This window comes from Podarcis erhardii (assembly GCF_964252035.2).
Source record: "Podarcis erhardii genome assembly, chromosome: 7".
Classification (NCBI taxonomy): Eukaryota; Metazoa; Chordata; class Lepidosauria; order Squamata; family Lacertidae; genus Podarcis; species Podarcis erhardii.
Genome location: NC_138511.1, coordinates 28,493,888 through 28,510,584, shown reverse-complemented (window position 1 = coordinate 28,510,584; position 16,697 = coordinate 28,493,888). Strand labels below are relative to the sequence as shown.

Sequence of the window (16,697 nt, the reverse complement as noted above, 5' to 3'; positions counted from 1 at the left end):
AGCATCTTCAGGCAGCAAAATGTCTTGGGCTGGCTTGGGCAAAGGGATTCAGCTGGAGTTTGGGACAGAAGAGAGGGGAGCTGTTGCCCCAGATTTGGAAGGTACAGCATGTGCTTTACATGCAAAACATCCCAGGTAAGTCTCAAAACGTCTCCAGTCAAAAATCCTGAGCCAAGAAATCTGATGTTCTACCATCCAGATAGTTATATTATATATATTTGAGAGCCAATGTGGTGTAGTGGTTAGAAAAGTGCTGGACTAGGGACCTGGGAGAGACCAGGGTTCAGATCCTCCACTCAGCCTCCTTGCATGACCTTGGGCCAGTCGCTGCCTCTCAGCCTAGCCTACCTCGCAGGGTGGTTGGAGAAAAAGCTGAGACATAAATGCATTTAATATTTTTTTTTAAGTACCGTGTTTTTTGCTCTAAAAGACTCACTTTTTCCCTTCTAAAAAGTAAGGGGAAATGTGTGTGTGTCTTATGGAGCGAATGCAGGCTGCACAGCTATCCCAGAAGCCAGAACAGCAAGAGGGATTGCTGCTTTCACTGCGCAGCGATCCCTCTTGCTGTTCTGGCTTCTGAGATTCAGAATAATTTTTTTTTCTTGTTTTCCTCCTCCCAAAACTAGGTGAGTCTTGTGGTGTGGTGTGTCTTATAGAGCGAAAAATACGGTATCCTGGAGTGGGGGCCTCTGGGATATTGCCAGCCCAGGCAAGCCTTCAGTTGAGTTGAGGCAGGCCTGGAACCAGCTCCTCAGCCAGTCATCCACCAGCCAGCCGCACATCCCGGCTAACTCACAGGAAACACTCCGTCTGGTGATGAGTCAAGGGAAATCTCCACAGCCGGGCGTGGGATTGTAAACAAGTGTGTCTCACACTGTTTTGACACAGAGCAAGTCGCACGCAGCACTCTCGGTGGCGTGTCCCTTTGCAGACAGTCATTCTTACAACAGGTAGGGAGGGGGGGGGCGGACGAGTGAAGTTTGTCTTTATAAGCAGAGGGTTGGGGAAGCTGCATAAGCTGAAATCTGCTATGCTGCAAGGCAGGGAGGTTACCTGTGCTTGTGATTTTGGGGGGAGCTCTCAGCAGGCAAATGGCCCACTATAACTGTTAAGTTGTGGGTGAACATATCAGACGACACAGCGATTCTCCAAACAGCTCTTGTTTATTCACAGGCCAGAACTGAACTGAACTGAAGGGTTCAGCCAGCCTGCTTATATAGAGCTCCAGTACAACGTAACTGTAACAACTTTCTGTAACTATCCAATCACTGAACGTCACTTTTGATCCCTTATTTGCATATGTGGACCTGAACTATCTACAGTATCCCCCTGCTGGCCCAGGGTGAGAACTTCAGTACATAACAATAACGACACAGCCACAGATTATGCTGTCCTTAGCCAGGTGCCTCTGAGCATGTCCAGAGTTTTGTTTCATTCTCCCCCTGCCTGCTTTCAGCTGACAAGACTGGCTTGCTTATCTGGGTATTATTTATTGAATTTCTCCCCATCCCCAAGGAGCTCAGGGTGGTGCATAGTTCTCCCCCTGCTCATTTGACACTCAAAACAATCCTGTGAGGTAGGATATGCTGAGATACAGGTGACTGGCTCAAGGTCAAACCCAGTGAGTTTCATGGCTGAGCAGGAATTTGGTCTCCCAGGCCTTGGTCCAGCACTCTAACCACTGCACTGCACTGCTCTTGCTCTCTCCCTTCTGCATTGATTCCCTCTGCCATCAGTGAGGTTTGGGGCAAGACACCTTCAATGGGGTATTCCCTCTCCAGCAAGTTTACTCTTCCTTGAAATTAGTTCAGGAGGCTCTTCTTAGTCAGGACCAAACAGCGGGCGATGCCCAGGCCTGCCAAACCTTGATGCAATCCTGGACTGGCGGTGGGGGGGGGGGAGATGGCAGGGGAGAGGGGCTCACTTAACAGAGAGGTAGAAGACGGGACACGCCAGAGCCATGCCGTAAAGCGAGGCCGGCCGATGCCACCATCCAGGTGCAAAGTGAAGTTCCTGCTGGCAGCATGCCTGGATTGGCATCCCTGGGCACATATCATTGCATCAGCTGCCACTTCCCTATGTATAGTAGACGACAGAACAACTCAGCTGGGACTTTTCTCTTGACAAAAGAGGAGCCTGACTGCCGGATGAAGGCAAACATCCACTCCAGTGGCCAGTCAGATGCGTTCTGTGAAGCTGCTGGAAAGACTTGAAGGAACGAGGCCTCTCCTGCAGCTGCTCCCCAGAATCTGGTAGACTTTCTCTGCACATGGAAGTTCCATTTAGCTGTCTTGGCTGCTGATGGGCCTCTCTCCATGAACTGGCTTAGCTGCCACCGAAACCAGGAGCCCTTGCCACATCTTGTGGTGATGAGTTCCACAGGTGCGAAGGAGCACCTCCTTTCAAATATGTCCTGCCATTCAGTTGCAATGGATGGACCCAAGCTCTGGCATCCAAAGAGGGGTGGGGGGGAAGCTTCTCCCACCGCCCCACTTCCAACACACCATGCAGAATTTTACAAACCTGTCACATCCTTCTGCACACGCCTTTTTTCCTGCGCTGTGACTGGCCGAGTGGCTAGTAAAATTGCGGCATCCAGGTAGCCGTCTTAGCCACAGGTGCAGCAAAATACACTGGCTGTTTCTGCCTGCCCTTGGTGCCTGAGCACCCACAAAATTCCCCAGGCACCCACAAATTTCAGTGCCAGGGCCTTGCATGCTGCATGGCAGCCATGGCTCCAGGCACCCACAGTCGCGGGGCCAAGTTGGCATTCCTGCTCTACCATGTGACTAAATAATGGGGAAACTCTCCTCCTAACTGCAATTCCTGCATTGCAGGGGTTTGGATTAGATGATCCTCGAGATCCCTTCCAACTCTACAATGCAATTATTTTTCCTCCCCCAGGTCAGTGCTGCCCATCACTGGGGGGGTGGAGTGGGGCTTGGCAAGGTCAATACAGAAAGACATCCGCGCCCCCCCCCCCCATGGCAAAACTGCTCCAGCATCAAACTCTGACAGGCAAAAGCCAGGCTATTTGAGGAGGACTGAACCTGACAACACATCTCCTGTCCAAAGTCCACATGACCCTGAGAATAAGCAAAACAATGATGCAGAAAAGAGCATCTCAGAGCTCGTGCAGAAGCCCACCCCCTCACCCCCAAGTAACTGCGGCATTCCACCCTGGGAACGAAAGGGGTGTGGGCCTTTCCGACAGGCTGACCCCTCTTGCCAACTCGCAGAGCAACGTTTCCACTTGGCCTGTCACTGGAACAGGTGGCTGCAACACCGGAATGACGCTCGGCCATGTTTTTCTTCTGCCAACGCACGTGGCAGCCTAGCTGGGTGGGGCTCAGTCTGGAGGCTGTGGCTGGTGCAGAAGGCAGCTGCTTGTGAGGGTTGCCAGAGTGGAATGCCTTGTCTGTGGATTGGCACAGGCTACCGGGCCCGGTTCAAGGTTCAAGTACTAAGCACAATAGGGCCCAAAGCAACTCAGGACCAGTTTGCTTAGCAAAGGCTGCCTCACCCCCTCCTTTGCAAATTGCACCGAGAAAGGGATAAATTGCTCTTTGCAAATAACACGTTAAGGTGAATCATTATTTAATATTTATTTAAAAAGTGGAACAAACTCCCTCGGGAGGTTGTGCACTCTCCTTCCTTGGAGGTTTTTAAGCAGAGGTTGGATGGCCATCTGTCATGGATGCTTCAGCTGAGATTCCTGCATCTCAAGGGGTTGGACTAGATGACCCTTGGGGTCCCTTCCAACCCTACAATTCTATGACTCCGTGATTCTATTTCTTGCATTGGTATCCCACCTTTTTCTCCAAGGAGTTGAAGGCGGTGTCCATGGTTTTTCCCCCTTCTTCCTTTAATCCCCACAATAACCTTGTAAAGGTAGGTTAGGCCAAACAGCAGTGACTAGCCCAACAAACTAGTCCAAAACTCTAACCACTGCACCACACTGTCTTTCATGAAGGTCACTTCATGTCCTCTGCCACTGGACCACCTCTTGGTCAAAGCAGCAGCAGTAGCAGCGGAGGGTCTACTCTGCCCAAGACAAGCCGGCACCCGATCCTGCAGCACACCAAGCAGACAAGGAAGCACCTCTCTCCAAAGAAAACACATTCTGCACCTGCCCAGGAACACCGTTTTTGAACACCTGTCTTTTTCCCCTTGGGGAGATGAATTCCGCAGGCATCCAGAATCAAGCACTCCTCTGCACCATCTTCTTCGTGCAGGGGCAAACAGTTCTGACAAACCCCCCTTCCTCACAAACCCCCTTTGGCCCCCCAGATGGACGTGAGCCAACCAGCGAGGCTTGGTACCCAAGCAGAAAACCCAAATGTCTCTGACACCCACCAAGCCCTCCTGCACAAGAGCAGGTTGTGCTTTCTGGGCCCTTGAGCTGCAATTCCTGCATTGCAGGGAGGCGAACAAGACGATTCTTTGGATACATTCCAACTCCACAATCCTGCGGTTCTAGAAAGGCATCCCAAAAGCAGCTTCCATACCTCGCCTGCAGCAGGACTGCCTGTCGCTGGAAGGGGCCTCTCTCCCTCCTCCTCCTCGTGGCTCTCCAAGCTTTCCAGAGTCAGCAGTGGGATCCTCTGTACAAGATGCCACCCCTCTGCAACTGCCGCCGCCGCCACCACAACAAAGACCAACCCCTTCAGGAACGAGTGCTCTTTCAGTGTGTTTGTGTGTCTAAAGTTCAGGAGGAGTGGCTCAGGGGGACAGCACGCAGCCAGGAAGGTTGTGCACCTGGACAGGACAAGTTCCAGCATGCCTCTCATCCAAGGGACGACCTCCAGAAGGGCAGCCTCGGGGCTCTGTTGACCTCTGCGGCACTCGCAGTCTGTACTGGCGAGGGTTAGGGCAGAGAAGGTGCTGGCCCGCCTGCCTGCCATCACCAAGCAAGGCACAAGCCGCTTTAACAGAAGCACAGGAACCTGGAAAGCTGCCTTCCGCTGAGTCAGAAAATTGACTCATCTATTTTTGACTCTCCTGGGTGCAGGAATTTAACCTTAATTATTTACAATTTTTGTTTAACCCACAAGAAAGAAGGGCTTTTACACTGGCTAGGTTCAATTGTAATCCTTCTAACCTCCTTTGGGGTAGGTTTGCGGGTATGGCAGAAGGAGATAGGATCTGCCCATGTGATGCCCACCTGGTGGAAACTCTAGTTCACATGGCCCTTAAATGTATGATGATCTCCGCCATCAATTTTTAGACCATCTATGTATTCCAACATGGAAACCAGAGACAGAGGTTATACGCTTCTTATTACAGGGGAGAGACCAGGAGCTCACCAAGACAGTAGCCAAGTTCCTCTATTTGATTTTCTGCCACTGAAGTACAGGACCCTACAGGACCCTGCCCTTGCTGTATTGCTGAAATGGCGATGAGATCGCATTGGCCTATTTATTCTGAATGTTTGTAAAGGTAATGGGACCCCTGACCATTAGGTCCAGTCGTGGCTGACTCTGGGGTTGCGGCGCTCATCTCACTTTAATGGCCGAGGGAGCCGGCGTACAGCTTCCGGGTCATGTAGCCAGCATGACTAAGCCGCTTCTGCTGAACCAGAGGAGCACACGGAAACACCGTTTACCTTCCCGCCGGAGCGGTACCTATTTATCTACTTGCACTTTGATGTGCTCTTGAACTGCTAGGTTGGCAGGAGCAGGGACCGAGCAAGGGGAGCTCACCCCGTCGTGGGGATTCGAACTGCCGACCTTCTGATCGGGAAGTCCTAGGCTCTGTGGTTTAACCCACAGCGCCACCCGCGTCCATCCCATTAAATCAGCTCAATGTCGCAGCCCTAGATTTTCACGGGTTTGGAATAATGTTGGAATTCACACATTTAAACACACACACACGGCCACTCAGGTCGTAAGCAATCCATGTTTTGGCAGAGAGAAAGAGAAGCGGAAAGAGAGAAAGGGCGTCTCCGAGAGGCCAGAGGGCCAAGTGGCTGCAGCTGTCGGCTGGAAGCCAGCCAGCCCCGACAAAAGGGAGAGAGGATGTGGGGGCTCAGGCTGCCTATTTGCTCACACCACAAATAGAACAAAAAAGAAAAAAGAAAAGAGGAAAAAGCCAGGCCTTCCCAGGCTGCTACTTCAATCACTTCCACTAGGCTGGGAGGAGGTGGGGGCAGTGGAGAAGCCCAGCTTCAAGGCAGCCAAGAGTCCCAGACAGCAGCGCTGGCCGGCTCAGCCCCAAAGCGAGTGGCTCAGCACAGACGGCTGTTGCGTCATGGCCGTTCCATGTGACTGAGGCAGGCAGGGAGCCAAAGGGACATCGCAGGCCGCTGCCATGGTCCCAGACCGAACTGGAAAGATGGCCAAGTGCAGCCGGCCTCCTGCGCACTCATGAGTGCCAGGGGATGGAGGAGGTGAAAGAGGAGCACACTGAGAATCCTCTCCTGCGGAACGGAACAGGCTCCACCTTGCAAAGGGATATGTCAAAGCCCACCCTGAGCTCCAGGGAACCCAAAGCCTTCTGCTTATATCAGAACTTATGAAGCCAAATGAGTGGATGATCAGGCAGCATCTCCTTCTTCTGCCACACTCCAGCCAGATCTCTTTGTCCAAGCCATACCAAGACATTTCGCTAACTGAAGATGGCCCCCTCTCTCTCCCCCATTCCATGTGCAAAATCCAGCCAAACAGGCAGTTTCATCTTACTTCCACACTGGCTAAGGCGACTGCATCCTCCAATGTACCCGAGGGCAGCAGGCTGGCGTAAAGAGGCACAGAGCAAGCTAGCTTAGGGGCTAGAGAATGGTGTGGGGGGGCTGCTTCCCTCCACTCTCTCCACTTGTGTGCGACAAGGAAAAGCAGGTGAAAAGCAGGTCTTGTGTTCGAATCCTGATTCTGGGATTCCGATCGAGGCATATGGTTGGCCACTGGGAGAACAGGATGCTGGACTCAATGGGCCATAGGCCCTCTTTCCTATGGCCCATTGAGTCCAGCATCCTGTTCTCCCAGTGGCCAACCATATGCCCCGATGGGAAGCCCAGAATCAGGATTCGTACACAAGACCACTCCTGGGGTTTCCAGCAAGTAGCCTTCAGAAGCATTACTGCTTTCATCCTTGGATGAAGAGCATAGCCAATAGCTCTCCTCCCCAAATTTTTTTATTATCCTCTTTTAAAGCCATCTCGTTTTGTGGCAATCACTGCCTCCCATGGGAGTGAGTTCCATATTGGCCAGGGTGCCTCCCTTAGCAGAGGCCAGTTCTCTATTTGGAAACAATAGGTGGCATTCAACTAACTTTCAGACCCATTGAAACGAACAGGCCGTTGCTATTCACTTCAATAGGTCCACTCTGAGCAAAATCTCATTGAACAGAACCCATCCTCTTGTTTTGGAGCTGCCCAGTTTAAAGAGTGCTAAGAAGGGAGAAAAACAGGCCAGGAATGGGTGGCCGTGAAGTTGAGCATCACCTAGGCAGCAAGCTGAACAGGCAGATATAGGAATTGTTCCCAGATTGACACCTGGAACATATAGATTAGCAGATGCAAATTTGAGTCTCCTTTCGCCCATCTATCCCCCACCCCCCAGTTTCTGCTCCTTGGTGCAGTTTTATGGTGCAGAACCCACAGGCTTCATCTGGCAAAACAAGCTAAGACAGTCTTCCCCAACCTGGCGCCCTCCACGGTCGGAGGCAGTCATGTTTCTGAATACCAGTTGCTGGAAACAGCAGGAAGGGAAAGGGCTCTTGTGCTCAGGTCCTGTTTTTGGGTTTCCCATAATGGTCTGAGTAAGAATAGGAGGCTGCCCTGATACAGCAGGCTCTCTTGCATTTTGGACTACACAGCTCTGCTGGCTGGGGCGGATAGGAGTTGTGGTTCAAAACATCTGGAGGGTGGCAAGTTGGAGAAGGGTGGTCTGAAGTGCGTGGAAGCGACTGTCCAGCTTTGGATTTCCAGTGAGACGTTTATTCCAAGCTTTGCTTCCCAAGAGCCTTGAATCTGAGATTCTGGTGCCTGATTCCAGGACACGTCCAATTCAGCTGTGAAGGTCGATTTCAGACACGACACAGAACTGGGTTTCCAGAGAGCACCTGCCCTTCCTTAGGTCACCTGCCCTCTGCCCAGATCTGAACAGAGCAACTTTGTTCATCAGGACCAGTCAGAGAAGAGGGGAGCTGGTGCTTCTGCTAAAAAACCAATCATGAGAACTGGATCAGATCAGTAGGCCATCTAGTCGAGCATCCTGTTCTCACAGTGGCCAAGCAGTTGCCTGCATGCAGGGCAAGAGTGCCACAGCACACTGCCCACCTGCAAAAGTATTTGGGGGGGTATAATCTTCCACACACAAAAACAAGACACACATTTGCCCCAGTCCACAGCTGCTCACGCTCACATGCCCATGCCTAGAGCGGGTGTGTCCCCGTGTGCCTCAGCCTCTGACAGTCAGCGCATGGCACGTGTTTTGAGGAGGAAGTTGTTTTTAGAAGTCCAAAACGTTTGAGAAACAGCTGCTGAACGGAGCAAGTGCACCAATTCATACACACACCGTGGGAGAAGCAGCAGGAAAGGCTGGCCACAGGCTCTCATGCCCTGGTAGCTTCAAGGCTGGATGACTGCAATGCGCTCTATGTGGGACTTCCCTTGCACTTGGTCCAGAAGATGCAGCTAGTGCAGAATGCTGGCAGGAAGGAAACCTTGGCAGCATGTAACACCTCTGCTCAGAGATCTGCATTGTTTGCCTATTTGCTACTAGGCCAAGTTCAAGGTGTTACTATTAGGATATAAAGTCCTTAACAGCTTGGGACCAGTTTACCTACGAGATCGCCTCGCTCCACAGGTGCCCACTCAACCACTTTGACTGGTGGAATTGGCACTATTACACTATTTGTAAAAAATCCATCTTTTAGTGTGGAACTCTGGATGCGGGTGGCGCTGTGAGTTAAACCACAGAGCCTAGGACTTGCCGATCAGAAGGTTGGCGGTTCGAATCCCCACAATGGGGTGAGCTCCCATTGCTGGGTCCCTGCTCCTGCCCACCTAGCAGTTCGAAAGCACGTCAAAGTGCAAGTAGATAAATAGGTACCGCTCCAGCGGGAAGGTAAACAGCATTTCTGTGCGCAGCTCTGGTTCGCCAGAAGCAGCTTAGTCATGCTGGCTTAGTCATACACCGGCTCCCTCGGCCAGTAAAGCGAGATGAGCACCGAAACCCCAGAGTCGGCCACGACTGGACCTAATGGTTCCTTTACTGAAACTCCCTGCCTATTGACATCAGGCAGCCCCCATTCACTGTACCCTTTTCAGCTCCTGCTAAAAACATTTTGTTTAGATGAAATGTCTAGAAAGCTGGTTTTTAATTATTGTTGCTGATTTTTCTTGTTGATCATTATATCGCCCTATCTTTTTTGTAAACCACTTTGAGGGGTTTTTTCCCCCTCCCCCTAATCAAGTGGTGTATGAATTTTATGGAATAAAAATATAAATAAAATAAGGGGTCTTGCTTACTGCCCCCAAGGTTTTGTTCCGGGCCCCACAAGATGTGTGGGGTAGGTCAGTGTGGGGTGGCGTTTAGAGTGTCAGACTCAGACCTGGGAGAGACCAAGGTTCAGATCATCCCACTGGGTGACCTTGAGGCCAGTCACTGCCTCTCAGACTAACCTACTTCACAGGGCTGTTATGGGGATTAAATGAGGATGAGGAGGACTATGTGCAGTACCTTGAGCTCCTTAATTTCTCAGGCACACTTTTGTCCTTGGCTGGATATCTGGTCCAGCACACAGAAGGACAAAGTGGTTTTCATTTCTCTTCCTGCAGCCAAATGGGCCCATGAATCAGGTTTGTGGCAATGCACAACTTCTCCGCCCCCACAACTGTAAATACATGGTTTTGTTTTCTTTGTATTGCAACTGAAACTTGAGCAAAAGTTGGCTTTGAACCCTGCCCCCTCCCAGCGAAATTTACTGACCCTACAGTTTCAGAGGGGCCCTCCTGGCACTTCTGTTTTCAAATTGTTCAAAGTACAGCATTTGTAAAAACAAATTAGTACACCGAATATTATAACTGCCCCAGGCAAACTTCCATGACTCCTGCCCGAGAAATTCCAGAGAGGAAGCTGGAGGTAGCCCATCCCAGAAGAGAAAGGGAGGCAGGATTTAGGTGGGGATTATTGGTTCTTACAGGGTGACCCCCCCCAAAAAAAGTCAGGCTGCAAATAATTGCCACAGGCCACAGAAATTCTGGAGATCTGTGGATGTTTTTTGAATCTGCCGGACACAGTAGAACATATTCTTTTCTACTGTCCATTGTACACCCAGCTATCCCCCCTTTTTGGGTAGTCTAACATCACAATGAAAATATCAGATTCTACCTGTCTGGCACTAACCCGGAAGTAACTGCAAGGGTGGCTGAATTTTTATATCTCTCAGAGTGGTGAATGGCACTATTTAGCAGGAAGGAACTCCAATGAAAATCCTTATTACGTATTTTTACACAGCTGCTTATTTGTATATATTTTAAAATTTTATATATGGATGTTTTATGATGGCCTATATTTGTATTGCCTACAAATTGGCGATTATAATTCTGGAGATGACCCACATGATAAACCCCACTATTGCCTTGAGGAAATGGCACAATCCCAACAACCGAAGCCGACCAAAGTGGGGACCCGATCCAATGCTTTGGCTTCCACCAAGACCGTAACTGTGCCCTTGGAAATCAAAGAAACTGCTCACTGGTTGGCCTGAAATTTACGCTTGATGGAGTGGGAGATGGAGGGCATCTGCTGCTCCTCTATACAGGACCCACTACCATCTTGCCAGTCACTCCCAAGAGTCCAGCCTGGTCTCCCTCCTCCACAAACACGGGCAGCACACCTGCCCAGCGGTTACCTTGACACCCAGCAGGGGCAGATCCCACCAGACGGGCTCATGGCGTCCATTTCTCTGCTCTCCAGCCACAACTCAAACGTCTTCCTTTTGCATCTGGAAACTCTCCCAGCTTTCGAAAATCCAAAGCTCACCCCTCTCCAAGCCACCACAGCAACAATATTAGCCAAGAAGCCGAGAGAGAGATGGATGGTTTCGCACTGCAGTCCAAACCGAACTGGCTTTCCTTCGCCTCTCAACACTCCGCTATTATCTCTGGTCCCTAAACAACAATTGGCGTCTGGATCTACCCAACGCGCCCTGCTAACGCGCAGCCTTGGTAAGTTAAAACGCCTTCACGTTTCTAGTCCTGGTGGAAAAGGAGCCGCGCGTCTGCCCAAGAGGCGCCGGGCCCCCGTCTGCAGCCAGCCAACCAATACATTAAAAAAAATCAACACCATCGTGTGCCCAGTTTTGCGCCCCCTCCCCGAGGTCCCCCCCCCTTCTGTCCCTTCCTTCTGGATTCCGGTCCAGCCACTCACCAATTTGATGGCGCCTCTGGCGGGCAGCTCCTCGGGGGTCCCTCTACCGTCACCGGCGGCTTTCAAGTCCCCCAGCCGCTGCCTCATTGTGAGAGCCTCCAAAATGGGGCTGAGGGGGTGGGGGCTGTCTGCAGCCTCAGATACAGGAGGGGGCTCCGTCCAAAGCCCCAGCTGCCGCCGCTGCCTTCATGGCGCACAAAGCTGCTGCTGCTGCTGCTGCTGCGCCTCTCGTCTCTCTCTCCCTCCTGCGGAAGAGCCAGACAGGCAGACCTGCCTGGAGGCTCCACCGAGACAAAGCCACGTTCAAGCCCGACAGGAGGAGGAGGAGGAGGAGGAGGAGGAAGACTGGCGGGACCTACCATTCCCTTCCGAGGAGAGTGTCTCCGGCTGGAGCGTACCATTCCTGTCCAGTCGCAGGCGCCAAGGCAGAAGCAGGCACCGGAGCGCACAGCGGAGAAAAAAAAGAGGTTGTGCGCTCTTCTTCCTCTTGTTTCAAGAAGCAGGAGCCCGAAAAGTCCATCGGCCGTGGTAGGGGTCTCTGGACGAAACTCTTCGCCTGTTGACCCCCTCCAGATTTGGGGTGGGGGTGCCTTATTTATTTATTTCATAAAAATTATATGCGGCTTGATTGTAAAAGGAAAGCCGGTTAAAAAAACGAAAAATATTATTAGTTAAAACCGTGAAAAGATTGAGACCTGAGAGTATAGGGCGGTATATAAATTCAATAAATAAAAAAGGTTGAAGACAACAACAGAAAACAAAACAGCATTCTAAATATCTGGGTATAAGGTAAAGGGACCCCTGATCATTAGGTCCAGTCGTGGCCGACTCTGGGGTTGTGGCGCTCATCTTGCTTTATTGGCCGAGGGAGCCAGCATTCAGCTTCCAGGTCATGTGGCCAGCCAGCATGACTAAGCCGCTTCTGGCGAACCAGAGCAGCGCACGGAAACGCCGTTTACCTTCTCGCTATTTATCTACTTGCACTTTGACGTGCTTTCGAACTGCTAGGTGGGCAGGAACAGGGACCGAGCAACGGGAGCTCACCCCGTTACGGGGATTCGAACCGCCGACCTTCTGATCAGCAAGTCCTAGGCTCTGTGGTTTAACCCACAGCGCCACCCACGTCCCTTATCAGTGTTTCCCAACCTTGGGCCTCCAGCTGTTTTTGGACTACAATTCCCATCATCCCTTGCCACTGGTCTTGCTAGCTAGGGATGATGGGAGTTGTAGTCCAAAAACAGCTGGAGACACCAGGTTGGGAAACACTACCTTAAATATCTGGGTAGGCTGGTCCAAACAAAAATGTTTTTAGAAAGCACATGCCTGGTGTCAATAGGCAGGGAATTCCAAAGTGTAGGTGCTGCCACACTAAAAGATTGGTTTCTTGCAAATGCAGAATGGGTATTATGTGGCACTTATAACAATGGGCTCATCCACACTTCTGCTTGTCTCAAGCTTTGAAAACACGGGGCAGAACGGTTTTCTGATTGACTCATGCTTTGTAGACACGGGTCCAAGTGGTTTTCCCCTTGCCCAGCTCCTTTCCACCATTGTTAAGATAGCTGAGATCCTGAGATTCCTGGATTGCAGGGGGTTGGACTCAATGACTCTTGGGGGTTCCCTTCCAACTCTACAATTCTGATTCTATAATTCTAAGATTGTGCAAAAGTTTAGTGCACATCTGCAAGAAGATGAACAGAAAGGGAAGATTCAGACCCCTTCTATGAAGTATGGTTTGTGCCCATTGGATTATTTCAACTGCAAGATATTGGGGGGAGGGAACTGGCTCCCTTCTTTTGCTCACATGGTTCTGCAAAGTGTCCAAATGCATAATTGGTACTTAATATTATTATTTCACCTTTTCTCCAGAAAGGACCTCAAAGCAACTTACACAAATTAAAACAGCACCACTACAATACATAAAAGCTAAACACATAATCAGTACAAAGTCATTCAACTCTAATAGAATTGAAACAATATAAATAAGAATTCTATTAAAATACAAATTTAAAAAGTCAGTTCCCAAAAGAAGAAGATATGCACCTGCTGGTAGAAGGACAACAAGGAGGGAGCCAGTCTAGCTTCTCCAGGAGAGGAGTTGCAGAGTGGGAGCAGCCACCGAGAAGGCTCTCTCCTGTGTCCCTACCAAGTGTGGCTGTGAGGATGGCAAGAATGAGATAAGGGCCTCCCTCAATGATCTCAGATCCTGAGCAGCTTTTCATGAGGGAATATGGTCTTTCATATATAGAATATAGAATCATTGAGTTGGAAGGTACCGTGAGACTCATCCAGTCCACTCACCTGCAATGCTTGAATAAGCAGCTGTCCCTTGTGGGGACTGAACTTGCAACCTCAGTGTTATCAGCACCACACTCTAACCAACTGAGCTATCCAGCTGATAAATAGATAGCCTGGGTCCAAGCTAGCTTTATAGATCAGCACCAGTGCTTTGAATCATGTCTGGAAGCAGCACCAGCAAGCTGCAACACATTTTCTTGGTGGGGTGCATGCATCTAAATCACAATTTGAATGAAGTTTTCAGCTGCAAGAGCTGTATCGAAAAGGCTTCGCTACGCCTCCTCCACACCCCCCACCTGGCCCCCATGCTCCCTCCCCATCCATCAAAGCCCCATGTCTGCCTGGCTAGCAGTTTCCTCGAACACAGGCTGCTTTTCATCCTGCGCGTATTTCCTCTTTCTGCAGTTCTGCGCCCCCTCACATACTTGGCCACTTGCAAGCAGGGCAGACGTGTGGCAGCCTGCACAGACGGCGTCATTCATGTCAAGGGAGATGAAAGCACAGAGCTGATGCCAAAGGACAGCTTGGCTGGTACAGAAGCGTAAGAGTGCATGAGAACTCAGGACGAGGGTCCAACAGGCAAGGCGTCTGGAGCCCCTTGAAAGAAGAGGTACAGTGACACCAGAGAACCAGGAGCAAAACACTGAAGCCATTTCCCAAATTGTGCTGCCCAAAGAGGAAAGTAATTTGATAAGGCAAGCCTATCTGCAGAGGAAGCTGCCCACTGCATCTCTGCATGAGACCCTTCCTCCTTCCGGTCAGTTTCGGGGGGGTGGGTAATTCTGCCACATCTTGACATCAGGCGTGGCTGGTGCATCCAGTCACTCACAGTGCAAAGATACGGGGGAAATTGCTCAGGCTTTTACGGAGGTTCCTTGTTGCATCACCGCATGATGCCCCTGTTCTGAGTCCGCATCCTGCTAATTACAGTGGTACCTCGGGTTACATACGCTTCAGGTTACAGACTCTGCTAACCCAGAAATTGTGCTTCAGGTTAAGAACTTTGCTTCAGGATGAGAACAGAAATTGTGCTCTGGTGGCACAGCAGTAACAGGAGGCCCCATTAGCTAAAGTGGTACCTCAGGTTAAGAACAGTTTCAGGTTAAGAACTGACCTCCGGAGTGCTCGCTTCAGCAGCACATATACTAAAATTGGAACGATACAAGAACGGACCTCCGGAACAAATTAAGTACTTAACCACTGTATGAGTTACATCGAGATCAGCGGCTCATGCAAAAACCCTGAGGGCTGAGTTCTTCAAAGGGAGGGTCTTCACACTTCCTCTCCTATATGCTTTCTGGGAGCGAGGGTGACTTCATTTTAAATTCAGAAACAAAAATATACCTCAGCTGCCCAAAGTTCAGGAAGCCATACACTGAAAGGACAAAGTGCATTACAATATCATTCATGCCTAAAAATAACAAGCAAGACGAACCAAAACCCACCCTTCCTTCCTCCGTGTCCCAGAATAAAGGAGGTTTTGAGATTTGGAAAGTGTTACAGATATAGCTTGCTCCCACAGTCACCCTTTTCTCTCCTTTGTTCACTCAGTTTTCATGGAGAATCCAGATGGCATTATTTTCATGTCACTGCAGCCCAGTGGTCTTTTCAGACCTAATTTGTGCTTCCCCCGCTTTCCCACTCCAATAAAAGACAATGTAGAACATCTGCTTATCCACTGCTATTGATGTACAGTATTCGGGACTCGTGTGCCTTTAGTTAAAAGCTTTCTGCTTGCAAGTATTGCCTGCTGATCAATAGGGGATTGGAAGGGATTCCAAAAGGATCTCTTCAAACTGGAATGAATGGCCACCAAGATGGCAAATACAATATAAGCAAATGTAAAATGAAGCACATTGAAGTAAAGAAAACAAATGAACTCAATTCTTAATTCAAACCAATTGCCTTCCTCAGAAATACCTTAACAGCCTTGGGACTGTTTAAAAGACATGAGATTATCATGGGGGAGGGGTTAAAAAATTGCATCAGACCCATATTTGGGTGGGGGGAATTGTTTGTTTTTAAGCAAGGGAAATGCATTTACATGGGAATAAATTGAGAAGTTTACTCTCTAAACATATTTTGCTTGATGTAGATACGGTGTAGCAGAAGGGGGAAGTTGACAAAAATAAGAGAAAAGACGAAATTGCCTTTTGACAATGTTTGTTAAAAACGTTGAAACTTAATAAAATTTAATTGAAAAAAATAATTTGGTTGATAATTGAGCTTTGATAATCCATTAATAAAGGATTGTTCATGCTTTACAACAGGCATAGGCAAACTCAGCCCTCCAGATGTTTTGGGACTACTACTCCTATGATCCCTAGCTAACAGGACCAGTGGTCAGGGACAATGGGAATTATAGTCCCCAAACAGCTGGAGGGCCGAGTTTGCCTATGCCTGCTTTACAATGAAGAATAAAGTTTATACTAGAGTAGGTCATGTTGTCAGACATGTTGGTAAGTCTCTTAAACACTACCACTACAGACTTGCACTCAGATTATGCACCAGGACAAGTGATTTTGAATTAGCTTCATCCAGGTAACACACCTTCACATGGTGTTGCTAATTGTTGTTAGATAATTTATTTGCAAAAGAAAAAAATAATACAAGATATTAAAACTTCTCTCTCTCTTTTTGAGGTTTGTGATTTGAATTTCTAGGACTGATTGTGACTAGTAGCCATTGACACATTCTCCCTCCACAGTATGCCTCTCAGAACCAGCTGTCGGGAATCATAAGTGGGAAGAGTTGCTACTGGACTCAGGCCTTGCTTGGGAGCTTCCCATGGGGGCATCTGGTTGGCTACTGTGAGAACAGGACGCTGGGCTAGATGCACACACACACCCCAATAGCCTGACCTAGCAGGGCTCTTCATATGTTGTTAAACATCATGCCAGATTCTCCCACAATTCCATGGGCCTTGTGATGCCTGAGCTGGCCAGCTCTAAGCAAACCCTGCCACCTGCTGGCAGACTGTGGAAGAGTTGTTATCAAAACCATCTCTAGACACAACATAGAGCC

At 49.6% G+C, this 16,697-nt stretch overlaps 1 protein-coding gene and 1 long non-coding RNA gene across 8 annotated transcripts in view; one reads left to right on the top strand and one right to left on the bottom strand.

Annotated features, from left to right (window-relative positions):
• PLEKHG5 (pleckstrin homology and RhoGEF domain containing G5) overlaps nt 1-16,697 on the bottom strand; it is a gene marked incomplete at its 3' end in the record, with an annotated part of 112,383 nt that overhangs the window by 49,469 nt on the left and 46,217 nt on the right. For 2 of the 7 annotated variants that reach the window (XM_081870820.1, XM_081870821.1), the window contains exon 1: nt 11,376-11,697. The exons of 4 other annotated variants lie outside the window; for them this stretch is intronic. In XM_081870820.1, the coding sequence (XP_081726946.1) occupies nt 11,376-11,462 (87 nt within the window). In that variant the 5' untranslated portion in view covers nt 11,463-11,697. Of the gene's footprint in view, nt 1-10,857; nt 11,039-11,375; nt 11,698-16,697 lie in introns of those variants that run through there. One more of the 7 variants, XM_081870822.1, reaches the window with a different exon arrangement.
• On the top strand, nt 719-15,764 carry LOC309347112. The gene is made up of 3 exons (XR_014158861.1): nt 719-950; nt 14,079-14,283; nt 15,225-15,764. It is a non-coding gene; the product is annotated as an uncharacterized lncRNA (long non-coding RNA).